Consider the following 27,944-nt stretch of genomic DNA (forward strand, 5'->3'; position numbering starts at 1 on the left):
GTAGTTAATTTATAATGTTGCCTTAGTTGCAAACGTACAGCAAAGTGATTCAGTTACACATTTGTTGTTCAGTCGTTCAGTCGTGTCCAAGTCTTTGAGACGCCATGGACGCAGCATGCCAGGCTTCCCTGTCCTTCACCATCTCCTAGAGTTTCCCCAAACTCATGTCCATTGAGTCTGTGATGCTATCCCACCATCTCATCCTCTGTTGCACCCTTCTCCTCCTGCCTGAAGTCTTTCCCAGCATCAGGGTCTTTTCCAATGAGTTGGCTCTTCACATCAGGTGGCCGAATTAGTGGAGCTTTAGCATCAGCATCAGTCCTTCCAATGAATATTCGGGGTTGATTTCCTTTAGAATGGACTGGTTGGATCTCCTTGCAGTCCAAGGGACTCTCAAGAGTCTTCTCCAACACCACAGTTCAAAAGCATCAATTCTTTGGCACTCAGCATTTTTTATTGTCTAACTCTCACATCTGTACATGACTACTGGAAAAAATCATAGCTTTGACTATACAGACCTTTGCTGGCAAATTAATGTCTCTGCTTTTTAATATGCTGTCTAGGTTTGTCATTGCTTTTCTTCCCAGGGGCAAGTATCTTTTAGTTTCATGGTGCAGTCACCATCCACAGTGATTTTGGAGCCCAAGAAAATAAAAGTCTATCACTGTTTCCATTGTTCCCCCATCTATTTGCCATGAAGTGATGGGACCGGATGCCATGATCTTAGTGTTTTGAATGTTGAGTTTTAGGCCAGCTTTTTCACTCTCTTCTTTCACTTTCATCAAGAGGCTGTTTAATTCCTCTTTGCTTTCTGCCATAAGGCTGGTGTTATCTGCATATCTGAGGTCATTGATATTTCTTCTGGCAATCTTGATTCCAGCTTGTGATTCAACCAGCCCAGCATTTCTCATGATGTACTCTGCATATAAGTTAAATAAGCAGGGTGATGATATATAGTCTTGACGTATTCCTTTTCTGATTTGGAACCAGTCTGTTGTTCCATGTCCAGTTCTAACTGTTGTTTCTTGACCTGCATACGGGTTTCATAGGAGGCAGGTAAGGTTATCTGGTATTCCCATCTCTTGAAGAATTTTCCACAGTTGGTTGTGATCTACACAGTCAAAGGCTTTCGCACAGTCAGTGAAGCAGTAGTATATGTTTTTCTGAAATTCTCTTGCTTTTTCTATGATCCAGTGGATGTTGGCAATTTGATTTCTGGTTCCTCTGCTTTTTCTAAATCCGGCTTGTATATCTGGAAGTTCTCAGTTCACATGCTGTTGAAGCGTAGCTTGAAGGATTTTGAGCATTACTCAGTTAGCGTGTGAGATGAGTGTAATTGTGTGGTAGTTTTTACATTCTTTTGCATTGCCCTTCTTTGGGACTGGAATGAAAGCTGAGTTTTTCCAGTCCTGTTTTTCCCAGCCACTGCTGAGTTTTCCAAATTTGCTGGCATATTGAGTGCAGTGCTTTAACAGCATCATCTTTTAGGATTTGAAATAGCTTAGCTGGAATTCAATCACCTCTACTAGCTTTGTTCATAGTGATGGCTTCCTAAGGCCCGCTTGACTTCACACTCCACGATGTCTGGCTCTAGGTGAGTGATCACACCATCATGGTTATCTGGGTCATGAAGATGTTTTTTGCATGATTCTTCTGTGTATTCTTCTTAATATCTTCTGCTTCTGTTAGATCCATACTGTTTCTGTTCTTTATTGTGCCCATCTTTGCATGAAATATTCCCTTGCTATCTCTAATTTTCTTGAAAAGATCTCTAGTCTTTTCCATTCTATTGTTTTCCTGTTTCTTTGCATTCTTCACTGAAGAAGGGACTTCCCTATAGCACAGATGATAAAGAATCTGCCTGTAGTGCAGGAGACCTGGGTTCAGTCCCTGGGTTGGGAAGATCCCTTGGAGAGGAAATGGCAATCCACTCCAGTATTCTTGCCTGGAGAATCCCACGGACAGAGGAGCCTGGCGGGCTATAGTCCATGGGGTCGCAAAGAATCGGACACGACTAAGTGACTAACACACACACTTAGGAAGGCTTTCTTGCCTCTCCTTGCCTTTCTCTGAAACTCTGTATTCAGATGGGTATATCTTTCCTTTTCTCCTTTGCCTTTTGCTTCTTTTCTCAGCTATTTGTAAGGCCTCCTCAGACAACCATTTTGCCTTTTTGCATTTCTTTTTCTTGGGGATGGTTTTGATAACCACCTCCTATACAATGTTGTGAACCACCATCCATATTTCTTTAGGCACTCCGTCTATCAGATCTAATCCCTTGAATCTATTTGTCACTTCCATTGTATAATCGTAAGAGTGTGTAGATGTTAATTCCAAAAGTCCCAATTCATCTCTTCTCTCCCTACCACCTTGGGTAACTATAGGTTTGTTTCCTATTTCTGTGGGTCTATTTCTGTATTGTAAACAAGTTTACTTGTATCATATACTAGATTCCACTTGGAAGTGATATCATATATATTTGTCTTTGTCTGATTTACTTTGCCTAATGTGATAACGTCTAGGTCCCTCCATTTTGCTGTAAATGGCACGGTTTCATTCTTTTTTATGACTTGGTAATGCTCCATCGTGTCTGTGTACCCTGTCTTCTTTATCCACTCCGTTGCTGATGAACACTTAGACTCCCTTCATGTCTTGGCTGTTGTGAATAATGTGGCTGTGAACAGTGGGGTATCTTTTCAAGTTAGAGTTTTCTCTTGATAACAATGGTAGTTTTTGAGGCCTGAAAGACTCTGAGGGAGGGGGAAAGGTTTTAAAGGCGGTGTGAGTCAAGGGCCCAGCCCTAAGGACCTAAAAATCCAGCAAGGGAGACGAAAGTAACATGAAACAGAAAAACTAGGTATGGAACAGCTTGCTGTGTGCTGTGCCCCTTGTCATCTTTTACAGAAATGAAATACCCTCTTTTTCTCGACATCTTGACTTCTGCCTCAACAATGCCTTCTGGAACTACTTTCAAGGCATCTAGTGCAGAACAAATTTATCTCTAAAGGCCATGTAATATTCCATGCTATGGACATACCATCATTTATTTGACTATTCTGTTATTAATGGGTTTTCTCCTTTTGTTGCTGTAATTGGCTAAAAGCTGTAGCAGTTAATGTCCACTATATATATGTCCCGATGGGCTCAGACTTCTGCAGGAGAGTCTACCAAGACTGGGATGGTTGCAGAGGAGGGTGTATGTATCTCTAATTTTAATAGATGCCATCTTACTGCTTTCTAAAAAGGCTAGAATTCATACTCCACACCCTGCCCCCCACCAACCAGTGTATAACTGTCCTTTCCCCACATGATCACTTCTGATAGTTATGAAGCTCTTTTTAAGTGTCTGACATTGTTATCCATTTCCATGGCTGCTAGGCAATATAAGTGTCTTTTTGGAAATTGTTTATTTTTACCGTTTTGTCTACTGCTCATTTTTGCCTGGTTGTTATGATTACCCTTTCGGTTTTCCCCTTGGTTAGTTTGTAAGAGCTGTTTATATAGAATCGGTATCAACCCTTTGTCATCTGTGTTACAAATATTTGGACCAGTGATTTCATTTGTCTACGACTTTGCTTACCAGCCAATTCACTGAAGGATGATAACGGCAAACTGAGTTTCATCAGCTCAGAGAACATCCTAATTTGTTCCATAAGTTAACCAACCTTTTGGAAAGGTCCATGGATGAAGTGTGAGGTCGATGGGTAAGATGCAGTCACCTCATTGATGAACGTGGCAGCTCACTGCATCAGCTGAATTTTCTATCACTCAATGCTTTTCCAAGGTTCTTCAAACCATAGGGAGACATACCTACAGTATGGCTGATGTAGAGGAAAACACAGCTGGTCTTTGAGCAGCTATAACACACTCAGCCAGTCTCTCTTGTCGTTATGGGAAAACAGCCCTGAAATACTGTATCATTTTTCTTTTCTAGAAATCACATCATCCTCAAAGCCTCATCCGCCTGTTGTGGGCAAAGTGACTCATCACAGCATTGAACTATACTGGGATCTGGAGAAGAAAGCAAAGCGGCAGGGCCCCCAGGAACAATGGTTCAGGTTTTCTATCGAAGAAGAGGACCCCAAACTGCACACTTATGGTATCATTTATACGTAGGTGCAATGTTGAATTGCTTAATATTTTGCTTTGGTTTCTTGATTAGCTGGATTGGTTTCTGTTGTCTCTAAGAAGACTTGTTTTTCGAAATTAAAAGGATGAGAGAGCATCATTGGATCCATTCTTTCTATGAAGGATGAGTTTCGGAAAAGAAGGGTGAGCAGTCGCTTTGAAATTAAACCTCCTAGACCTCTGAGAGCTCTGTAGGCTTCTGAAATATTCTAATGGTATATATTTCAAATCCGAAATGTGGAGACAGAATCAGAGGAGAGTTGGATGAAATCACTTGAGGTTCCCATCAGGGTGCCCTGGGCACAGGTGTGACAACTCCCTGACACTCACGTTGCATCACTGGTCCCTCGCTGACTCTTCCAACCCACCTGCCACCTCCATCTCTCCTCCATCAGGGCCTGGCTTTTCGCCTTCCTCTTGAATGCATTTCCTTCTGTTTTTAATTATTTATTTTATCTTTTGTGGCTGCACTGGACCTTCATGGCTTTGCACGGGCTTTCACTCGTTGCGGCAAGTGGGGGGCTACTCTTCTTTGCAGTCCGCTGGAGATGAAATGACTTTTTCTCATTGAGATGACTTTTCTAGTGGCAGAGCATAGGCGCTAGGGGTGCAGGCTCAGTAGTTGTGGCGCTTAGGTCCAGTACTTGCGGCACACAGGCTTAGTTGCTCAGCAGCATGTGGAATCTTCTGGGACCAGGGATCGAACCCATGTCCTCTGCTTTGGCAGGCGAGCTCTTATCCACTCCGCCACCGGAGAAGTGCTCCTTCTGTTTTTAACACAGCTGGTTCCTCCACACCACGCACGTGTCATATCAAATACTGGCCCCTCCTCAAGAGGCCCCCCGAGGTAGCCGTCCCTCCAGCCAGCTCTCCTCTCTGCTGTGACCAGGTTTCATTTTCTCGTGACGTCTGGCTCTGCTGGAGTCACTTTGCCATTGGTCTCTTCATTTTCTGTCTCCCCGCACCCCAGCATCTAAACTCCATGAGAGGCAGGTAAGATTCCTGCTTTGCTTCAGGCGTTCTCCCCAGCTCCAGACAGTGTCAGCACACAGGAGGCCCTCAAAATACTTGTATCAAGAAGTCATTTGTCCCCCCCCGCCACCGCCTTAGCTTTTACTTCAATCCTTATTTCTTCCTTTGCCAGCTCTACTACTTGTAAAATGACTTGTGTTTTAGGAATAAGACTGAAAATGAGGTACCAGTTGGTTTTATATGTAACTTTTAATTTTGACATAATGGCAGCTTCACGTCTGGCTGTGAGAAATCGTACAGAGCAATCCTGCGAACCTCTCACACTTTCCCCAGTGGGGACGTCAGGGAAAGCTGCAGGGCAGAGTCACCATCCTGGGGATGTTGAGGTCGTGATGCAGAACAGTTCCAGTGCTTGGCTGGACTTCACTCAAGGTGGCATTGTGGTGAGGGTACAAAACCTAACCACGGTATCCTTGCGATTTGATGAATGATTCTTTGTACCTAGAAAAAAAAAAATGCATGCACGTACCTGAAGAAAGCAAATCCACCCCAAAGCATGAATGATGATATAATAAGTATCCCTATATATAGAGAAAAAGATTCAATTTCTTTCCTGCTGTCTATCTTGGTACCGTGAGCCGAGCTTGGAGACGTCAGGTGGGACTCTCCTAGGGGCTCCTTTACTTCCCGCCTCCATTTCTCCTGTGCTGGGTGAGCAGTCAGGTCCACTGGCCTCCAGCCTGGGTTTCTCAGAGATCTGAGTGCTGCCTGGCCTGGAAGCTCAGCTGGTTGGTTGCCTGGTGTTTCAGGACCTGTCCCGGAGGCCTTCAGACCCCCAACCCTGAGCCACCATTGTGAGACGCTCAAGCTATCGCAGAGGATTAGCACAAGCCTTGACGCTAGGTGGCAGAGTGCGACCACGTTAATCTTGACCTTTTCTTGGTTCCATCCCTTTCCCCCTGGGTATATCGTCGTTAAAACTAGGAAATGCCTTTCTTTAAGAAAGCGGCGATCTAGACTACCTGACCTTGGGCTTGTGGATTTAAGAACTTCGTTTCGACCCGTCGCTTTCTGTTCTGCCCCACTAGCCAGTCTAGGGTCGATGCTGGCGCTCCTTCTCACAGCCCGTGATCTAGCTTTTGTGAGTTCTCCCTCTGCACATCCTTTCTGTGCTCTCATTTGTTCAACTCCAGCATGTCCCTTGCGAGGCTGCAAGGAGGATCTGTTTTCTGAGTTGTCACTGCTGAGTTCCCAGGTCCTACGGCTGTCCACAGCGGCTGATGTAATTGTCCACATCCCTTTTAGTTGCTGTGTAATTGTCCAAATCCCACATTTTCTTTTTTAACCTTCCTCTTGTCATGTTGCCTGCAATGTGTTTCCATTGCTTGCAGGATGAAGGTCAGACTCCCACAGACTAACATTGGATGCTCTTCAGTTTGCCCACCGCCTGTCTTTCTTCCTGTCTCTTATTTCTGAGTATGAACTGTCCAGTGAAAGCTGCTTCACGTCCTTGGATGACGCCTTGAATTTTCTTGCACGTGTGTTCAGCTGTTTTCCCTGTTCAGAACAATCTTCCCTCCCACCCTGCTCCATCCTTCGCTCCACCCAAGCCAGGTTCTGTCTTGACTGAGATGTTCCTTTTGCTCTCCTATTATCTACCCCTCTAAATTCCTCTAATAGTCGTTTCCCCTATCATGCATTTCATTCATTCATTCAATCAGCACCTACTATGTGCCAGACATTGTTCTGGTTGCTGGGGATACCGCACTGGACAAACAGATCCTAATTCCTCCCTTGTGATGAGGAAGATGAATGGTAAGGAAGGGGCAGAAGTGAAAACACAGAGTGTGTCGGATGGTGGTGAGTACTGAGGAGGAGAAGCCAGGGGCTTGGCATGGAGGTGAAGGCTTCGCTGCGCAGGTGACATCCGTATGAAGGAGCAAGGGAGGGGTATCTGTGAGTGTCTGGAAGAACGTCCTGGGCAGAAGACACAGCTGGTGAAAATGCCTGGAGTTCCAGAAATGCTGAGCAGTGGAGTGAATGAGAGGGGTGACAGGGGTTGGGCCAGGGAGGAGACCCCCGGTGTCCTGGGGGCTGCCCCTCTGCCAGGGGAGAAGCCTCTGGGCCCCCATAAACCATGGAGGGCATGGTGGTCTCTCCCCGGGAGGGCCAGTCTGGCTGCTGAGGGAGGAGCCGAGGCGGCAACAGTAGGGAGGACTAACTGGGGAGCGTCTGTAATAATTTAGGTGGGAGACGACAGAGTGGTGAATTCAGGTTTTTTAAAGACCATTTTGAAAACTTTTGCTGGTGGACCAGGTGCGGGATGTGAGAGGAGGAGGATAGCAGGGGGCATCCGTGGACAGCTCGAGGTCGGGAGCACCGCTGGGATGACATACAAGTCTGTGGGCTTTTGGAGACCTGGCGTCCTAGAAAGCGTGGCGAGTCAGACACACAGGCCCCTGGCCCTGCCTCCCAGCACCTTCTCTGAGTCCTGAGCTGGCAGCATGGCCCGCCTGCCTTTTCCAGGACTCGTTTTGCGGCTCCAAATGCTCTGATCCCCACCCTTGCCTCCGGAGGCCTTCAGGTTTCCGTCGCAGCCTCTGGCCAGCTTTCTGTCCTCCAAGCGCTCAGCACCCACTTCCCGCAAACGTTTCCCAGCTGAGACGGATCGCGGGGCGTGATGAGCACACTGTTCCTGGACGCCCATCTCCCCAGCTGCTCCCTCCTCACGTCGTCCCCTCCTTCCTCACACTCTCTTCTTCCTCATGTCCTCTCCCTGCAGGGGCAGGGAGTCGGTCAGTCCACTTTGTGAGTCCAGCAAAGTTAGCCTTGGTGCTCAACCAGCACAACTGGCTCTCTAGTACCGTATTCACGCTTGCCACGTAAATGATACACAACTCCGCAAACAAGAGCACACAAAAGCACAGCCTCTTGTCGAGCGTGCACACATGTGACAATGTACGCCAGACACGTGAACTAACAGCTGGCATGATGGGACACATTAGCACACGTTCACATCTTTGCAAGTTCACAGCTTGAAGGTTCTCGTGTAGGGGACTTTCTCTGCACAGTCACGTGCCAGCTGTGTGTCTGCCTGCAGGAAGGAGACTGGGGTGGAGGACACCTGGGGGGCAGGAGCGGACGCCTGGTTTGTCCTTTGTACCCAAGAGTTCAGCCCAAGGTGAGAGACGGCTGGCCTTCCAGGTGAGCTCCGTCCTGGGGGTAGTCAGTGCTCAGAAACCCTTCCAGCCGCCCTTCTGGTAGCTCTGGAGGACACAGCCTCCATGACCTGCTGTCTTCACCGCCGGTCTCCCTCCCGTCTAGGGGCTACGCGACCAAGCATGTGGTGGAAGGCCTGGAACCGCGGACCCTGTACCGATTTCGGCTGAAGGTCACCAGCCCCTCCGGAGAGTATGCGTACAGCCCGGTGGTCTCGGTATCCACAACCCGTGAGTATTCAGAACTCGGAGCCCATTTGTCTAATGGTGCCCGGCCAGCATGAAGGGGAAGACTCTCTGCTTTCTGCTCGGCCTGACTGGTCGCAGAAACCGCTCCGTTTTTGAACGCTGTGATAACATTGTTCGCTGTCCAGGCCTGGCCATCCCACAAGGGAAGTCGCGTTATGCTCAGACAAAAGTGAGCCCTGTTTTTGTGTCGGCTGGCACTACCCTGGGAGCGCACATTCAGGAAAAAAAAGGATGGAGTCACCTTTCTTAGGAAACGAGCCATGGGGCGTGTGGGCTGCCCCAAGGGTTCCCAGGGCGAGAAGCAGGCTGCCCGCCTGGGTGACCTCAGGGGAGAAATCCGCTTGGCATTTTGTCCCTTTGAGACAATGTCAGTGTATCGTCATGACTGGATGCATAAACCTGGTTCCTGGGGATGCCGTGGGTGGAGACACAGTGGGGGAGGGGCGAGAGGCCGATTTAGGAGTGCAAATATTTTCTGTGATCATACTTTCTCTTTTAAAGGTTTGTTTATTTTCGGCTGTGCTGGGTCCTCATTGATTTGCATGGGCTTTCTCTAGGTGCACTGAGCGGGGTGACTCTTCATTGCCGTAACGGGCTTCTCATTGCGGTGGCTTCTCTTGCTGCAAAGCATACACAGGTTCTAGAGCGCACAGACTTCTGTAGTTGCGGCTCCCGGGTTCTAGAGCACAGGCTCAGTAGCTGTGGTTCATGGGCCTTGTTGCCCCGTGGGATCTTCCCAGACCCAGGATCGAACCTGTGCCCCCTGGCTGGGCTTCCCTGGTGGCTCATCTGGTAAAGAATCCGCCTGCAATGTGGGGGACCTGGGTTCGATCCCTGGGTTGGGAAGATCCCCTGAAGAAGGGAAAGGCTAACTACTCCAGTGTTCTGGCCCAGAGAATTCCATAGACTGCATAGACTCTTTGGGTCGCGAAGAGTTGGACACGACTGAGCGACTTTCACTTTCCCCTGCACTAGCAGGCTGATCCTTCACTACAGAGCCACCAGGGAAACCCTGTGATCGGTATTTTAAAGCATCCTGAACGTGTGTGTGTAACGCAGTGACATCTTTGAACCAGAATGCTGTGAAGATTAAAACGGTCAGAAGTGTTCTTCCCGGCCCACCCACAGACAAACCTTTTTCTCGGTTGCATAAAGGGAATCCACCTCTTGTGAGTTAAATGTTATTTTCAAGTTTCATTCGGTGTAGCATTTGGCTTGAATACGGGTGTATATGTTTTTAGAGAGTTTCAGTTGTGTCTGTAAGGCCTTTACTCATGGAAGTTTTCATGTGCAGGAAAGATCATTCAGATTTTGAGTTGGTTCATAACAGCTTCCATTGCATGGGGGCCATTAGGGGGTTGAATCTCAGTTTAGCAAGCTGAGAATTTAGTTAAAGCTGAGAGTGGCGACATCGTGTACACCCCCTAAATGGTGCTCAGCTGATTGTGAAGAAATACAGTTTCAGAGAAGGCTTCTGACGTGAAATGGTCAATTCCGAAGATGCTGGTCAGAAAAGATGGCTTGGCCCTGAAGCTGGAGAGGATGAACGCACTTGCCTTTCTGTGGAAGCTGTTGACTCCTGGAGTCAACAGGGGAAAGAAAAGGCAGCTGTTTGTGCGCTTGGGGAAGGCATAGAGAAGGGAGGAGAGCAGAGAGGAGAAACATGGGCGAAGGGAGCCCACCGGGTAAAGAGAGGCTCCGGAGGCCCGCTTTGGGGCAGGCGGCTCCCCCAGGCCAACGCTCAGCTCCCTGCAGCCCTCTGGGGACTCCACTTCTGCGTCCTGGGGTGCCCTCCCCTCCACTCCTGGGCCTACCGCGTCCCCTCCAGGGGCAGAGCTCTGCTCCAGGTGGGTCCTTGTGGGGCTGCCCCTGGCCTGCCGGGCACTCAGGTCCTCCCCCAGCACAGAGCCGTGTCTCAGGGTCTCCCCGCCTCTAGCAACACTCCGTTGCCTCTTATTTTACATAGTCATTCGTCTTTCCTGGCCTCCACCTACTGTGTGCTGAAGGGCGAGGGTGATGGGTTAGTCACGCCTAATTATAGAAGACTTAAGACGCGCGTGGGCAGATAGTGAACAAAATGCCCCGAGATGGACCCGGGAGGAGGAAGAGATGCTCTGACTGGCTCAGCTTTCTTTCCTGCGTCTCAGGAGGTGGGTCTGGTTCCCACTGGTTGGGGAGATGCCCCTGAACCTGCCAGGTGAGTGGAACCGGGCGCAGAGAGGCCTCTGGTGGCCACTGGCATCCTTAGTATCCCACCGAAGCCAGGGCAGGGGCTCCTGGACCTTGTGGCCAGAGGTTACGGGGAGTCAGGGTACCACCTGGAGTTCTAGAAAGACAGAAGACCCCCCACCCACCATAGCTCTTGGTATGTCAGCTGACAGTGGTGGCGCCTGCAAGCCCGGTGTGCCTTCTCCTTGCCGAGTGGACTTTGGAGAGGCAGCCGTGGATAACTGGTCTGGTGGTCCAAAGCCTTTGTCACTGCAGTCCACGGCTTCCGCGGGTCAAGAGACAAGGCCTCCTGCAGGGATGAGGGTGGGCTGGAGAAGAGGCTCCTGGTGACGCCCTGGGAGCCAGGTGCTGGGTCACAGTGGATGTACCTGCCTCCAGGACGCGTGCCAGACCTCAGGGCCCTCTCCTGGGTGGGAAGGATCTGTGTACCTCTTCCTTCTGGCTGGCTGCTGCTTGCTTAGGCTGTTACTATAATATACAAAGCAAATTCTCCTAAGGAGGCAGATCATGCTAACCAAAGAATTAAAAATGTGCACATTATATAAAACAAGCGAAAATGCTTCTGTGGGTTGATAATTTGCATTCGGTTTGAAAGTGTTTTAATGAATCACAAAAGCATGTACTTTGTTTGAATAAAGGATGCTCAGCCTTTTTTTTTTCCTTCCCCAGGTAAAGTACCGGAGATTCTTGCTTAAATGAGGCATGCAATTTTAATCAGTTGGGCCCTTAAAAAGAAAGAAAAACAGCTGCTGCTTCTTAATTGGCAAATATTTTCCCCAATGAGCTCATCATTTATTCACTGTTTTTAATAGAGACTTAAATTCCACCAAGAAAGGTGTTATCACGCCGCTTCAATATCTGCTGGGGGATCTGCAGCTTAATGACCCTCCTAGAGAACGTGAGCTGAGGCTTCCCAAACACTTCTCTGTCCCCTCCTCCTCTTGGCCAGGTGTCCCCTCCCGAGGTCCCACCTGACCAGTGCCACCCATCTAACACACGTGGGTGCTCTAACACAAGTGTCTTCACCACCGGCAGCATCAGTTCACTATTTGGAATTGCGACACCCGGGTCAACATCAGAGAAACAGACCCACAGATGCAAAGCCTGCCTTTGTCGTGTTCCGTCGCACGTACTGACAGCAGGTCCCTTGGGCCAGACCCAGGGTGTCTTAAAGGGCTTGGGGGCGGGGGCCTGAAACATTCTGCTCACCCTGGAATTTCCTCTGTTCTTCACGACTCCTGCCTAGAGTAAGATGGGAGGAGCTGCTCTGCCCTGCAAACAAGAGTCTTTGCATTTCTTTCCTGTTTCTCAGTCAATTCCTGTAACCAGAGCTACCTTTCAAGCCTTGGTGGTCCCTGTCAGGGCTGGTGGTCACACTCGGTACCTCTTTGCCTTCCCAGCAGGGCTCTGAGAGGGTCAGTGAGTTAATGCTGAGACAGAACTTCCATCCCTGATGACAGTTACTGCTTCCTTTTGCTGGAGCTCAGCGAGCAGGGTGTGGTGAGCAATTCTGTTGTTTTCCTTCTCTTCCATGAGGTGTCCCTTTGTTCTCAGAATGAGTTCAGAGGGCGCTGATGACCCGTTACAGAAGCCAGGACAGGCAATGTGTTGTGTTAGCTGCTGAGTTGTGTCCGACTCTTTGCGACCCCACGGACTGTAGCCCACCAGGCTGCTCTACCCGTGGGATTCTCCAGGCAAGAATACTGGAGTGGATTGCCATTTCCTTCTCCAGGGGATCTTTCCGACCCAGGGATCAAACCTGGGTCTCCTGCATTGCAGGCAGATTCTTTACCGTCTGAGCCTTCAGGGACATTTATTTAAATTACATCCTAATATCATGATACCCTGGTATCTGCTATGCGTGGTCCTCAAGCTTCTAAGCGTGAAATGAACTTCCTTCATTTTCTGATATTTGCCTGCTGCAGAGCTCCTTGGCTGGGAAGGGGAGGGCCCGCACGAGGAGAGGTGTGCTGGGGCAGAGAAGAGGGGCGGCGTGGGCTAGAAGTGGTCAGGGGGCACTGTGCTGGGCGCTGTGTGTGCTTTTCGGACTTCCCTTCACATTCCAAGAAATCAACACGTTTCTAAAGGCTTCTAAGCTTTAGGCCTCCCCTTTCACTTCACACTTGGCAGGAGTTGGGGTTCATAGATGTGTATTTAAGGTGTCTGCTTGTACCCAATGTTTAGTAAGAGTGGAAGCCTACAGTGGACTGGTCAGCTACGTCAGCATCTAGTCAAGCCCCACACTCCTTCCTTGGATGACTCCCTCAGCCTTTCTTGTCCTGGTCTGTGGTCTGAAGGAGAATCTAAATGCATCATGTAAAGTCCTAGATTCAGTTAATAGGATCGAGTTAGGATACCGTACTTTAAAATTCAGTAGAAATAGGATGAGCTTCCTATGTTCTAGATAATTTTGGAGAAGGCAATGGCAACCCGCCCCAGCGCTCTTGCCTGGAGAATTCCATGGACAGAGGAGCCTTGGCGGGCTACAGTCCATGGGGTCGCAAAGAGTTGGGCCACAACTGAGTGACTATCACAATTCCTATGTTCCTCTAAACTATTCCATTCAAATCATGTATTTTTGTGTTTTTAGTGGCAATTGAAGTTTGCGATTCACAGGGGTGGGGTCTTTGGTGCAGTAACGGACTTACCTACGACACCTTCCTTCTCCTTTCCAGGAAGGGAGAGGGAAAGGGAACTTTGGGTTTTGTTTGCTCACTAAAGGATAGATCATTTTAAGTCCGTCCAACTCTAGTGTCCAACTCAGCCACTGCACTGTTGGAATCTGGGGCTGGATAATTCAGGCTGTGGAGTTACCCTGGTCTGCAGAGTGTTTAGAGGCATCCCTGCCTCCAGCCCCTAGATGCCAGTAGTACCAACCCTTAAGTTGTGACAACCAATCACAATATCACCAGACTTCACCAAAAGTCCCCTGGGGAGCCCTCCCATCGCACCTCCCGAAACCAAGGGGCTAGAGATGACCCCTCTCTAAAGGCCAGGGCCGGCTGTGGGCCTTGCCTTCTGATGGCTTATCGTGCTGCTTTTGTTTAAGGCTCTGGGTCTAAAACTATATGTGGGATGATGACAAGGAAGTATAACGTAGCTGAGACATCTTAAGGAGGCTGGCAATCTCAAGCAGACAACATGGTTGTTTCAAGAACGATTTTCACTCGGCTTAAATTTATTTTACCGGAACAGAAGAAAGGGTATCAGCTGAAGGTCACTCTGATAGGGATCCACTCATTCCTCTGCCCTTCTGTTTCCTGGCTTGTACTCTGTTCAGGGAGACTTGTCCAGGCAAACTGGCAGGAAAGGGGCTCCAGTGCTGGGAGCTGCCCCGGACCACTTCTCCACCAGCACAGGGGACCAGGGACCTCTGCAGGCTGGACGTAAGAGGGAGGGTAAGCTGTGGGGTGAGCCCCAGGAGGCAGCCTGATGTGCGATGTGAGAAGACGGCTGCGGGGGATGTTTTCTTTCAGAGTTGAGAATATAACAGCTGAAAGCCCCACAGCATGAAGAACAGGGGAGGAGCCTGTGTGTGTCTCTTTCTCTCTGGTGCCCCCTAGAGTGAAGACCGGGGATGGACGTTACTTAGTTCAGTTCAGTCGCTCAGCCATCTCCAACTCTTTGCCACCCCATGGGCTGCAGCCTGCCAGGCCTCCCTGTCCATCACCAACTCCACGAGCTTGCTCAAACTCATGTCCATAGAGTCGGTGATGCCATCCAACCATCTCATCCTCTGTCGTCCCCTTCTCTTCCCCCCTTCACTCTTTCCCAGCATCAGGGTCTTTTCTAAGGAGTCAGTTCTTCACATCAGGTGGCCAAAGTATTGGAATTTCAGCTTCAGCATCAGTCCTTCCAATGAATATTTAGGACTGATTTCCTTTAGGATGGACTGGTAGGATCTCCTTGCAGTCCAAGGGACTCTCAAGAGTCTTCTCCAGCACCACAGTTCAGAAGCATCAATTTTCAGCACTCAGCTTTCTTTATGGTCCAACTCTCCCATCCATACATGACTAAGTCCCTTAGACATGTTAGATGAATGAGCCCCTTGAGATGACTGAAGCCAGGGATTATCAGCTCGATGCCTGTGGGGGCAGGTAGGATGCTACTTGCGTGTGGGAGGTTGGACACCAGGCTAAAAGGAAAGGCACTCTGCTTGGGGCCAGGGCACCTGCCACTCCGTTACTGTTACCTGCACGAGAGTATGTGTGCTTGGTCATGTCTGACTCTGCAAGTCTGTGGACTGTAGCCCGCCAGCCTTCTCTGCCCATGGAATTCTCCCGGCAAGAATACAGGAGTGGGTTGCCATTCCCTTCTCCAGGGGACCTTCTCAGCCAGGGACTGAACCCACGTCCCCTGTACTGCATGTGGACTTTTTTTTTCCTTACTGCTAAAGACACTTAAATAATGTGCAGGTGCTGTTCTAGTGCTTTGTATTATTTCACGTAAACTTAATCATCGACAAAGGCAGAAAGTCATGGAAGCTGAAACACGTGAAGCCGTGAAATAAACGTCCTGCTGGACGGCTTCTTTCACGTGGTTCTGCAGTCTCACGTGGTTCTCTGCCTCGTTCTCTTCCACGAGGAGTCACTACACAAAGGGCCTCTCTTCTCCCGTTGCTCCTCTACTGTTTCTCAGGACCCTCCCCCCGCTCTCCCCCACTCGCAGGCTTGCCCCCACTGTGAGGCTTTCTCACCATGTCCCACCTCTCTGGGTATGAGCCCTTCTGCCCCCTCAAGCCCGAAGTGGATGTTATGTTCCCAGGGAAGGACTAGCAGGGTGGGTTCCCAATGTTAAAACCATCTGTCTTTTCTTGTTTGTTGTTCACATGGCTTAGTGACTCCCTGGCAAACAAAACCAGTCCGTCGTGACGATGGTGGAGGTTTTTCTTGCTCGTAAGAGACGTTTATGAAGTCTTAAGAAATCTGAAAGGTTTATTTTTCAAATATCAGAATAACATCCACACAGCAGTGCTTTTATAACTTGAAAATGTCCCAAGCCTTTAGGACAGTCTAAATGTTCTCCTCTTAATATGTGAAAACAAGATCTTTTTTCAGTAAAAGGAGGAGTGGAGTATGTCATGTAAGAGACACTCAGCGAAGTTGCCAAGTGCCTTCTTAGAGGTGAACATGAACTTCCACTCGAGGCTGCAGGAGCAATAGAGCTGGAATGTATCTCCTTTCTTTCTATTTTGGATGACCACCTTCCATCTGCTTTCTTCAGGAGAACCCATAAGTAGCGAACACTTGCACAGAGCTGTCAACGTGAACGATGAAGATCTGTTGGTGCGCATCCTGCAAGGAGGGTGAGAGAACTCTGCCTTTTACAAACTTAGATCTGTTTTAATTCACAGCAGTGCTTAAAAGCTGGCTCCAAAATCGATCTCAGATGACTGGTGTGAGTTCAGCCTGGTTCGTAAGGACGACCATAGAAAGCCCCACATAAATGCTATTATTTAGTGAACACTGAAGGCAGAAATGCCAAGTCTGGGTGTCGCATTTTCTTCCCAGAAATAGCTTCTGATTCTTGCTTATATGCCATAGCATTTGGGCAAATTTCACCCCTAACTGCCCATGTCTAATTCCTGATGAAATTAAGGAATCACTCAATCAGCTGTTTCTAATTCAAATGACTGATAAAACCCTAGAGGGGAAATGGTGGCCGTGAATGCCACAGATGGGCTATCTGCAGCTGCTTCCCAAATGAAAAGGGGGCGAGCTTACCCAGACCCTTTTTGAATTGATAGTTTTGAGCATCTTAGAAGATGGGGCTTCCCTTGTGGCTCAGCTGGTAAAGAATCTGCCTGCAATGTGGGAGACCTGGGTTTGATCCTGGTTGGGAAGGTCCCCTGGAGAAGGGAGCCGCTACCCACTCCAGTATTCTGGCCTGGAGAATTCCATGGACTGTACAGTCCATGGGGTCACAAAGAGTTGGACATGACTGAGCAACTTTCACTTAGAAGAAAGGTCATCTCTGAATTGAGGCTCTGTAAGCTGGAGAAGAGAAGGTTCCTGCAAAAAGCCACAGCTTCCAAGCTGCTATTTAAGAGCTTGGCTTTTTTCTCTGAGCAGCAGAGCTTCACTCCCAGTAGGTGAGACGGGATCAAGGGAGAACTGTGGCTCGCCCTCATTCCAGGCTCGTGTGGCGGGTGGAGCTGAGAGCCTGCAGCGCAGACACTGTGTCCTCTCCATAGTTTAGGGGGGTCTGCTCTTGGTGGAGGATTTTATCGAATTGCATAATGGTTCTGCATTGGAGAAAATGCCTATTTCAAGTGAAATTACAGCAATTTCCTCCTCTTTCCTTGTGAATTTGGATCCTTTAACATATTAGACAGGGCAGTCTAAGACAACAACAACTTAATGGCCCAGGCGGAATTGGAATTTTTGGGAAAATGAACCATTCTAACCACCTGTGCTCTGCAAGAGGTGTCAGCTGTGAATCCACAGGAAGTGGTGCAGGCACGTTAATCTCTTTCTCCTCTGTGTTTTTCCCCAAGCAACGTGAAGGTTGATGTTCCCAATAAATTTGGCTTCACCGCCCTGATGGTTGCTGCCCAGAGAGGATACACCAGGTATGGCCCTTCCCTCCTCATCCCTTAGTGAAGGGTGGAGCCCCTTGCTTGGGAGGGGAAAGGCTGTGGGGGTTCTCTTTCCGAAACTGTGCCTCATGCGGGCTGAACACCAACTCAGTGGCTCTTATCATAACACCAGACAACACGCAGGGGAGGACCTAATGTATAATCTCATGGTAAGGAAGAGAGATAGCCATTTCAATGACATTTTGCAAGGTATTTTATATGTTCTGGGGAAATTGGTTATCAGAATGTTAATTTCCTCATAAAGGAAAGGGGAGGGCTATTCATTCTGGAAAACAAACTTCTCTGATAGGTTGCTCAGATAAAATTTCCACTGACACACTCCATTTTCTCTACACAGAGATAAGCATAAATACTAATATTTTCCCATCATATTTATATTTTAAGTACTAAAATGCCATTTTGAAAGAAATAGAACATGGATTTCCATTAAATGCTAACACTTGAAAACATTTCAAATGGCTGTTAAAGTGACAATGAGTTAGTTTGATAGTCTGGTTTGTTTCATATGGTGAAGTTTTCTGTTTTCAAATAATTCACATAAAGGGCAAAAACTTGTGTTTTTTTTCGGGAGGGGCTGGTGTGGAGAGGTGGTGTGTTGCCTTGATAAGTCTTAAATAGTTCATTTTTCCTGAGTTATCATGGGTTCTTACTGATCAAAACTGCTTATCCAGCAATACTGAAATTTGTTTTGTTTAGGCTTGTGAAAATCCTCATTTCTCACGGCACAGATGTGAATTTGCAGAATGGAAGTGGCAAGGACAGGTAGGTGTGGAACCTGCCCTAAGTGGTCGCCATGCTTGTGTTATTCAGCTTACTCCCAGAGGGCTTTTGACTTAGCCCCAATATTTTCTTGTTTCTTTTGACATTACTGAGGCGTGATAGGTTGCCAAAGGAATGATGGTGACTCAAAAGCTGGCTTGTTCATTTGTTACTTATTGTTACATTCAACGGGGTAATTCTGGGGATATCTATTACAATGCGTCTTCCCTCCTTAGCTCAGAGCCCAGCACACTCTCTGCGCTCAGTAAATGATGGATGTTGAAATGGTTATCTCCAGCTGTGTGCTGGGCATTTGGCTGTAAGGGCCTGTGACACTTGGCCCCTCCCTAAGGGCTCTCACTGCATTTTGCCCAGCTCTGTTAACGGAAAGTCTTAGGTGCCTCTAGAGTGAGGAACAATCATGGCAATACAGCTGGAGAAGAACCTCCCTGAGGTGGAAGGACCGAGTGCATCACAGGAGAAGTTTATGAAAAGAACATGATACTCACACGCTTGTTCGTATAGCGATGTGAGAATGTTTTAGAAAGACTTAATCATCAAGCTAGTGGTTGTTTAGTTAATTATTTCAAGTCTGCCAATAGTTATTGAATGACTACCATGTGCCAGGCTTCACCATGCTTGGCCCTTGGGTAAAACAGTGAACAAAATGCAAAGCCTTTGCTCAAGGAGCTTGTGGTTGTATGGCAGATGCAGAGTGAAGGGGTCTGCGCTGCAAACTGGTCTGTAAAGAGCAGCTAGAGGACCCTGATCAGGCCTGGTCGGCCATGAAGAGAACATCAGTTTCCCAAATCAGAAAGCCTGCCTGCTGTGCCCTCTGGACATAGTGCAGCAACAGATTTTAGTAACACTGAAACAATCACTTACACATTTAAACAGTAGTGTTTCAAGTAATTTTTAGGTAATTTTGGAACTAAACCACAGCGGCGTGTGGTCACTCACCTAGAATCAGACATCCTGGAATGTGAAGAAAAATAATAGTGCCATAAAAAGGAAAAAGAAAAGAAAAAGCTGAGAGGTACCAAAAAAAAATTTTTTTAATATAAATTAATTAGAAAATAAAAATTGTTGAGAAATAAAATGGACCAATTTCTCATAAATCTCAGAGGAAAAAATTAGAAATCTGAAATGACTCATAACAGAGAAAATTTAAACATGAAAAAATTGGTACGTTTGTGTCTAAAGTAGATTTGATTGAATCATTGAAATGGGTACTTAATCTTTTTTAGAGAAAATTTAAACCATTAAAATCAACGCAGTAAGCAGAACATCTGAAATAACCCATATCTATATAATAAACTGGAAAATTTATTAAAAAGATTACCTCCAAAATAGGTTCTGTGGTTTGTCTGCTCTACTAATGAGGTTGTTCAGATTTTCTAGGTACTGATAGTAACCTCGAACTTTTCCAGAGCAGAGAGAAATTGGACAGCTACAGAGGATAGCCTTATTGCTAAAATGTGGTAGAAAGAAAGCAATTTGCATGTCTTTATGTGAAGACATTTATGTGTCTTTTCCATCCCAACTACAGGGCTCATGTCGGAGGGTAAAGGTGTCTTGATTAGGAAATTTCATAATATAATACTTCTCATAAGTAGACTAAAGGCGAAACCTGTGTGTCCATGAGAACTAATCCTCTCTTTTTGTCCTAATTTTTTTTTTTTTTTTTTTTTTAGCAATGACTTTTTGAGGAGATGGGATCAACTATCTTAGAGGATGTCCTATCTTTGTGATCTGCTCAACTGTCTCCTAGGTGTGAAGGAGGCATTTAACTTGTTTGTTGTTCCTAATAAAGTTAAAATTAGGTTTAACAAATTGATTTGATTCAGGTTAACATCTTTAGCAAGAGCACCTCAGGGCCAATGTTGTGACTTCAGTTTTCCGGGCTGTGATGCAGGTTGTCCCACAGCTGGATATTCTAGTTCTGATCCTTTGGTTAGGGTATAACAGCTAAACCCTTCTTTTGTAAAGATAATAGTTTCCGATCGCAATTAGGAAATAATCTATGTTCTAGGAATTCAGTACCATGTGAATATCCTATTCTCCATTAACCTTTCATACAAAAATTTTAGCATCCACCACGATCCTTGCCTAAATCAGTGTTTAATTGGGACTTGCCGAAAAGTGATTTTCTAATTCCATCATTCGTCCTATATTTATTTTGCTGGTAGTCTTCTTTTAACCAGAGCTTTCCCTCACCAACTGAGGATGGACTCATTTTATACTATAAACACAACACAAATGTTTATTTTAAGCACAATAAAATGTTTATTTTCTTTTAAGTACCAATATTTAGAGTAAGGATTTCATTTAATGGTTATCTCTAATAGTGCCCAGTGAGATTTTTTTTTTCTTTTCTTTTCCTCTTTTGAATACCATCATGGACTGGTAGGTATTTTTCAAATCTGACATTCTACTCATTTACAGTGATTATTCATTTTTTGGAGGTTTAATTCACATGCCATAAAATTAATTTTGCTAAAATGTACAATTCAGCCTTTAAAAATATATTAACAAAGTTGTGCAACCACCATTATTCTATAATTCTAGAGGATTTCCATCAGTCCAGAAGGAAGCTCTGAATTCATTAGCAGTCATGCTCCATTTCCTCTCCCTCCAGCCCTGAAAACCACTAATCTGTCTCTATGGACTTATCTATTCTGGACGTTTAATATGAGTGAATTAATACACATACGGCCTTTTGTGTCTGGCTGGTTTTATTTCGCATAATGTTTTAGGGTGCACCTACATTGTAGCCTGTTTCAGTACTTCATTTCCTTTTTATGGCTGAATTCTATTGAATGGATATACCACAGTCGATTTATTAGTTGATAGACACGTTATGTGTATAATTTTCTTGACTCTTCCACCCAAATTAGGATTCCTCTCTGAGGTTTAAACCAGGGAGGCTAAATATGAACCTGAGCACGGCAGCTGCACTGAATAGCCAAATGTTTCTTCTGCTGTGTGTTGCAGCCTGATGCTCGCATGCTACGCGGGACACCTGGATGTTGTGAAATATCTCCGAAGACATGGTGCTTCTTGGGACACTAGAGACCTGGGAGGCTGTACAGCTCTGCACTGGGCTGCAGACGGAGGCCACTGCAATGTGATCGAGTGGATGATAGGGGACGGCTGTGAGGTATGGGACCCTCCTCGTCAACTGCACACGTGGAGTTAGGAACCCAGATGCTATTCCACAGGGTTCAGGGGAAGCAGGACCTTATGTGGATGCCTTTGATTAGTTGAACTGAGCAATGCTGGAGGAAGTTCTCTGACTGATGAGCAAGAAGGTTCCTGAAGCCTTGGGACCAAAAAGATCCTGATAGGATTTTTACGATAGTGAGGCTTCAGGTTGTCATGGAGGTTCAATTTGTGTGTGGGGGGGGGGGGAAGGAAACTGTGCTGAATGAGTCCAGAGCTGGACCTGATGTTGCTTCTGCTTCGTTTGTTCTTTTCCTCATTTATCTCTTCTTTCCATCTGCCAACAGAGCTTGATTGTATCTTGACCACACACCAGATACTGTCACAGGTGCTGGACACACCAAGACGTTCAGAACTCTTACAGTCACAGTGCAGCTTATTGCTTTTAGAATTAGATCATTTTTTATTCTTTGCTTTAAAGATGAATCATTACAAAAAATTTCCAAAGAGCAAACACTATATCAAAAAGAGAGCATTCCAGCTCTTGTGTCTTTGCTTTGAAGCAGGTGGTGCTTCTGGTTCCAAGTCATCAGGAAGTACAAGTCCTACTTGGCAAGTAGAAGAGTTGTTTGGACATCTATAGACATTTTGAAGTTGGGCAAATAGAATTAGCTCAATTACGGTAACTGCTGAAAACTTTCAAAAGTTCTGTTCAAGACTTCAAAGAAGTTAAATAAAAATATTAGGGCATGGAAATAAGGAAAGATGGACAAAATGCTGTCCTAATGCTGAGCGCCAGATGGGGCAGGGTTTTGAGACGGTAAACTGATGACCTGGAAAATAAACTTGGAAGTAGAGTTCGGTCTCCTGGAAGATGTCTGTAGATTTGCTCAGTTTCTCTCTCAAGTGTGGCTGAGGGCAAGCAAGGCTTAAGCTGTGGGATCTCACTGGTTATAGAGTGCGACGGCCCCTTGAAGGAAAAATACCTCAGTCATTAAGATAAATCCCTTTTATTACATTTCTTGTTTTCTTTGTTTTAGAAACATGCACAAAAGGTCAAAAGGATCAGCCTGCGTGCCTTGGTGGTTAGGGCTGGCCCACACCTGCCTTGGGTGCTAGTGACAGGCACATTCCTCTTGTTTGGTTTATGGCGAGTTTTGCTCGTGCTTTGGACCCGGTAAGAATCTGTAGTTGAAAACGATGGTTGACCTTTGCTGAAAGAAGGGCAGGTCTCTGCCACTGACATTTAAATACTGGAATTTTGGAAGTGTAGGCTCTCTGTGCTTCAGTTATGGACATACTCACTTGGGGTGAATACCATCTTTTCCTGTAGAACTGCAGCTCCATAAATGTGTCCACTGAAGATTTCTGTGTGGCTGGCAAGTGGCAGGTAGATGATCTCAGCACGATGGAGGGATGGGCCTGGGAGGAAATCCATCACCACCTCTTCTTGAATCGAATGATCTGTACTGAGTGTGACTTATTTCCATGGGGAACCATTTCTACATTTAATGAGCCATGTGACCTCAGGAAGGCCATTTGACTTTTCTGAGGTTTGGTTTAAACACGTGTAAACCAGGAATAAAAATAGCTACCCCTGTTTCACCTTCAGGACCCAAAGAGAAAATGCGCATAAGAGTGCACTGAAAATGCATACAGCACCCTGTAATTTCAGGCAATTATTTTATTATTACTTAACCATAACAGAGCTTGCTGCCTAGAAAGGTTATTTGTTATTTGCAGGGGGAAGAGCTGCACATCTTAACGGTGTTGCAGAAGGTAATCTCAAACATACAAATCATCTGCAAGGTCTTAAAGCTCTTCTGGCAGGTCCTTGTTTGTTATTCTGGTCTGATGTTTTACTGAAGCTATAGATTTCTTTGAGTAATTCTTCTGTAACAGAATCAGGTGTGTGTGTGTGTGTCTGTGTGCATCCAGGGATCCATCTGTGTGCACATGCGTACATCTCCTTCAGTATCATGCCTCATGGATTGATGAGGTCTTCACGGAATTGGAGGAGACAACATTTACATTCCCTTATTTTAAAATGTCTTTTAAAGCACAAAATTGTGAGATGTTGGTGTAGGTTATTGGGAAATGGCCCATCTTGTTAGCTGGCAGACTCTTGTTTTGGACAAGGCATTAGGTTGGCTGATTTTTCAGGCTGGACTTCATGTCAGAGATCTGGTTGCTTTGTATTTACTTGTAATTCTTCTGCTTAAAATTAATACCTATTGGTAAATATCAGGGTGGGTGTTTATATTCCTCTCTTGTTCCAGAAGGCACTTACAGTTGCTTATAAAGATACTTTAAAAAAGAAGCAGAAACTATAAAAACAGGAGGGGAAAGTTAGGCAGGAGAAAATAAGGCAGCTCACATGGGGCCAAGGAGAAGGGGATTATGTTCATTTTTCTATCCCATCTTCTTTCCCTTTGAAGGCAGTGTAAATGAAGATGCTCATGGGTGGTGAGAAGCATCTTGGGGCCTGTTTGCACCCTTTAAAGTGGCCCAAACACAGATGCTTGCTGCGTAAATGTGAACAAAGTCAGCACAGTCCAGCTGATAATCACTAGGTCTAGAAAGACGGCTATCTAAATTGGGGGAATTTGGGCAAGTAGACATTGCTCTATAAGCTTCCCATGAGTGATGTGCAGGGCAAGAAAGTGGGCTGAGAGCCATTTGCCCTGTGGTTCTGCAGGTGGACGTTGTCGATGCTGGTTCCAGGTGGACCCCACTCATGAGAGTCTCTGCAGTCTCGGGGAACCAGGAAGTTGCCTCTCTGCTGATTGATGCAGGTGCAGACGTGAATGTGAAGGACAAAGACGGGAAGACCCCTCTCATGGTACGACTTGCTCCACGTAGCAGCCTGGCTTGACGTGTGGGATTAAGGTCACAGCTGCCCCATAAGAGCCCTTCTTTTGAGCTCAGCTGCATAAAAGCATCAGGTTTGGGTGGCGTATGTATTCCCCACTGGCCTGTGAATTAAGACATGGTGATGTCATCATGGCATTCTTTTGGGGGGAGCCCAGTCTAGTATCTTTGTAGTCTTTCTACAACTATTTCTTGAAGCATTGCCAACTCCAGTCTCTGGGGCCATTTTGGGATCGGAACAAAGGAGTGCTGTTCTCTGTCCAGGTTTGGCCTCGGACGTGTTGTCTCACATGGAGGAAAGCAGATTTCCTTTCCATTTCCCCTGTGTTTGCTGGCGCTGTGCAGTGGGGTCCACACGCCCATCCTGCAAGGCCCTGGTGGCCCCTGTCGGCTCTGCCTCTGGAGGGGGTTGCTGGTGGATGTCCTGCACCTGCCTGTGCCGAGATCCCCTTCCTGCTCACACCCCACTGTTGGCCTGTTTTCTAGGTGGCCGTGCTGAATAACCACAAAGAATTAGTCCAGTTACTTCTTGACAGAGGGGCAGACGCAAGTGTGAAAAATGAGGTATGTGACTCCATCTCCATCTCAAGATTTCTCTGGAGGGGAGGAGGGAACAGAGGCATGAAAGAATTTTTCTTTTGCTTTGTCTTTCAGTTCGGCAAAGGTGTCCTCGAAATGGCCAGAGTTTTCGACAGACAGGTTGGGATGTTGTTGCTGCCCGTTGAGGCTAATTTTGTAGCATTAAAAAAAAAAAATTTAAACCTCAACTCTTGGATTACATGCACCTGTTTTTGTTTATCTAGAATGTCCTCTCCCTATTAGAAGAAAGGAAAAGAAAGCAAATGCTGAAGAAGTCATCTATTCGCTGACCAGGGAACCTCTTACTTCCCTCTCAAAGCCCAGTGAAACAAAGCAAAGCGGGATTTGAACTGGAGAGAAGGAATTCTGTTTCTCTGAGGGCTATACATTTGATTACTTATTTAGTTGAAGATTCACAGTGACTTTTGTAACATACAACTGTTCCCACTTTGAAATACACCTTTTTACCTAAACATGCATGGCGGTGGTGTTGTCTCTGGGCGTCTGCAGGATGAGGATGTTTTCCTGAACTTGGAGTTAAACGTGAAACAGAATATTTAGGTCCCGGAGATGGAGATGCATAGCCACACACTGGTCTCCCTCTTCCCGCTCCCATCCTCCCAGCTGTCTGCCGTCCGAGCCACCCTGGGAGCCGGTGCAAATTCCCACCCCGCCCCCCTCCATGTGTTCGCAGTTCTGTCCTTCCCTCCCAGCCTAAGGCCTTGCAGCCGCATCGCCAGGTGGTGCTCCCTCCTGGAGGGGTGCTCCTCCAGAAAGCCCAGGAGGCCACGAGCAGAGTTTTCTGCTGAGCTGTTGGCCTCACATCAAAGTGCGAGATACATAGTTCAAGACTCTGCTTCTGGTGTTAGAGGAGTCTTTTTAGAACAGCCCGGTCTGAGGATGTGTTTGCATAGACTCAGGCCTGGGCGATGAAAGACCTGCCCTGCTGGCCTGTTGACAGCTTTGCCAAGGAGGAGTTTCATGTCTCTGAGTCCTCAGAGCAGAAAGTGTTCTGATGGTGATCGCTCAGATCGGACACAAGCAGGAATGGACAGGTGCTGCTTGGGGGCTCAGACACAAACGTGTTGGCGCTTGAACTCAGCGGACACACTTAAAATCGGCAAAGAAGGGAGCTAGCTGACCACATGCATTTCGTGTCTCCAGAGAGACGAGCTGGTTAACTTGGCCCCGAGAGAAGACGGGCTACAGAGGTCTGCCCAGGACAGCAATCTTCTCTGCAGAGAAAGACCAACTTACAGGTAATAAAAGTGCCAAAACTTTGGGGGAAGCACATGGGGCAAAAACACACAATTTTATTGATGTTGGCAATTTTCGGCTTCATTCCATACTATCTATAAATGGGCTTCCCTGGTGGCTCAGTGGTATAGAACCTGCTCGCAGTGTAGGAGGCATGGGCTTAATCCCTGGGTTGGGAAGATCCCCTGGAGGAGGGCATGGCAGCCCACTCCAGTATCCTTTCCTGGAGAACCCCATGGACCGTGGGTCTCATGCAGTCCTCTTCTTAGCTGTTTCACTAGCGTTCTACCTTTCGTACAAATGCTTACTCCTCTAGATTCGCTAGATTACAAAAATCCCTCTAGAAATCAGAGCATTATCACAGCTCTCCAAGGCTCCTTTCCCCCGTCTTAATCAATGTTGACATTCGCCTCAGCTTCATTTCTCCACCTGTTGTAGACGATATTAATGAGCTCTGGAAAGGGGGCGTACCCCTTGTGGGCCTCAAGCTTGGCCACATGATGAGGCTGGCTTTGGTCAATGAAATGTGCATGGAAATAGCTCCTGCCCATCTAGGCAGGAGTTTTAGGAACCCCCTGGTCCCTCTTCCTTCTGTCACAAGACCAGCCATGACTCTGACAGCCGCCGCTCCACAGTCCAGGGTCCCGACACCAGAGCCCAAGCTCACCCAGAACGGAAATGATGAGAGTGAGAAATAGTCCTTTCATGTTGCGAGTCACTGAAATTGAAGAGTGGCTTGTCACTGAAGTGTAACCTAGCCCAGAATGACTGCTGGGAAGGTCCTAGCATTGATCTGTGAATCACATTTCCACTGAAGCACCTCTCAAGTCCTGCGGTTTCCAATCTTACTTGATTCACACTTCCTTCCTTCCTTTCCTTCTCTCCTTGTCTTACCTTTCCTTTAAATTCAGGAATGGGTGTTGAATTTTATCAAATATTTTTTAGCATCTCTGCTAATCATATTTCCCAACACGCTCTCAATTTGCTGACTTGGATCACTAGATTTTAAAATACTGAACCATCCTTATACTCCTGAGATGATCTCATCGGGTACAGTGGGCTTCCGGGTTCTATGTGCTCATGTGCTGTGTGTGTGTGCTTTTCAATCTTTTTCCTTAGTGAGACTAGATGGAGGTTTATCTTGTGTTTTGAGTATTCCCGAGGAAGAACCCATGCGGTTATTAGTTTTCTTTTCCCCAATTAATTTATACTTTTCATTTCTGAACTGGAGTTCCCTCTGGACTGACTGTCCCAGGAACGGCCATGAGCAGTGGATCATCAAAAGCATCGCAGGCGGGTGCCTGTAGTCCAGGGAGTCTGAGCAACACGGCTGCAGAGCGTGCTGTCGCAGTTGGTTCCATTAGCTGTGTGCTACATAACCTGCTATTCACCTTTGACTCACGAATCAGTGCATTTCTAGGACATAGGTTTTCTACCTTCGGTGCATTATAATCTTCAGAATTTGAACCTTTTAGATCTGAGTTTTACTTCATGCATTAATATACAAAATTATATAATTTTTCCAGAGGCATTTGGAAAGGTGCATGCATATTCTGTGTGTCTGAAGTACCCTATTTGACACACATATATATATATATATATATAAATTGATCTACATTATAAGCTATGTCTGAGACCTTCTATGTACATGCCTTGTTACTTGCTTTGTCATGGGTATAAGGTGGGAAAAATGAGGACCTTTGTCATCATCCTGTAAATCTGTTTTCTTAATGAAGTTCTTTATGAAATCGGAGGCTATTTTAAAAAATTGTAATAGATTCCCTTTGCACTTAGATTTTTTACTCTTCTGTGTAAATATTTCTAGTCCTGCTTGCTTGCTTTCTGAATTTATCTCTTCTATAAATAAGGTGAGTTTTAAAACTTCATTTTGATAAGTTATATATCACATTGTTTAGAAAAAC

At 46.5% G+C, this 27,944-nt stretch overlaps 1 protein-coding gene across 4 annotated transcripts in view; it reads left to right on the plus strand.

Annotated features, from left to right (window-relative positions):
• Positions 1 to 25,238, plus strand: part of FANK1 (fibronectin type III and ankyrin repeat domains 1) — a 113,659-nt gene extending 88,421 nt beyond the window's left edge. The window contains exons 2-11 of one of the 4 annotated variants that reach the window (XM_004020262.6): positions 3,935 to 4,112; positions 8,425 to 8,549; positions 16,020 to 16,101; positions 17,293 to 17,367; positions 18,091 to 18,156; positions 21,148 to 21,313; positions 24,014 to 24,157; positions 24,673 to 24,750; positions 24,841 to 24,885; positions 24,990 to 25,238. In XM_004020262.6, coding sequence (XP_004020311.1) covers positions 3,935 to 4,112; positions 8,425 to 8,549; positions 16,020 to 16,101; positions 17,293 to 17,367; positions 18,091 to 18,156; positions 21,148 to 21,313; positions 24,014 to 24,157; positions 24,673 to 24,750; positions 24,841 to 24,885; positions 24,990 to 25,055 — 1,025 coding nt within the window. In that variant the 3' untranslated portion in view covers positions 25,056 to 25,238. Of the gene's footprint in view, positions 1 to 3,934; positions 4,113 to 8,424; positions 8,550 to 16,019; positions 16,102 to 17,292; positions 17,368 to 18,090; positions 18,157 to 21,147; positions 21,314 to 24,013; positions 24,158 to 24,672; positions 24,751 to 24,840 lie in introns of those variants that run through there. The other 3 variants (XM_027960493.2, XM_060404584.1, XM_060404585.1) reach the window with 3 other exon arrangements.
• The last annotated feature ends 2,706 nt before the right edge of the window (positions 25,239 to 27,944 follow it).

Source organism: Ovis aries, chromosome 22 (assembly GCF_016772045.2).
Source record: "Ovis aries strain OAR_USU_Benz2616 breed Rambouillet chromosome 22, ARS-UI_Ramb_v3.0, whole genome shotgun sequence".
Classification (NCBI taxonomy): Eukaryota; Metazoa; Chordata; class Mammalia; order Artiodactyla; family Bovidae; genus Ovis; species Ovis aries.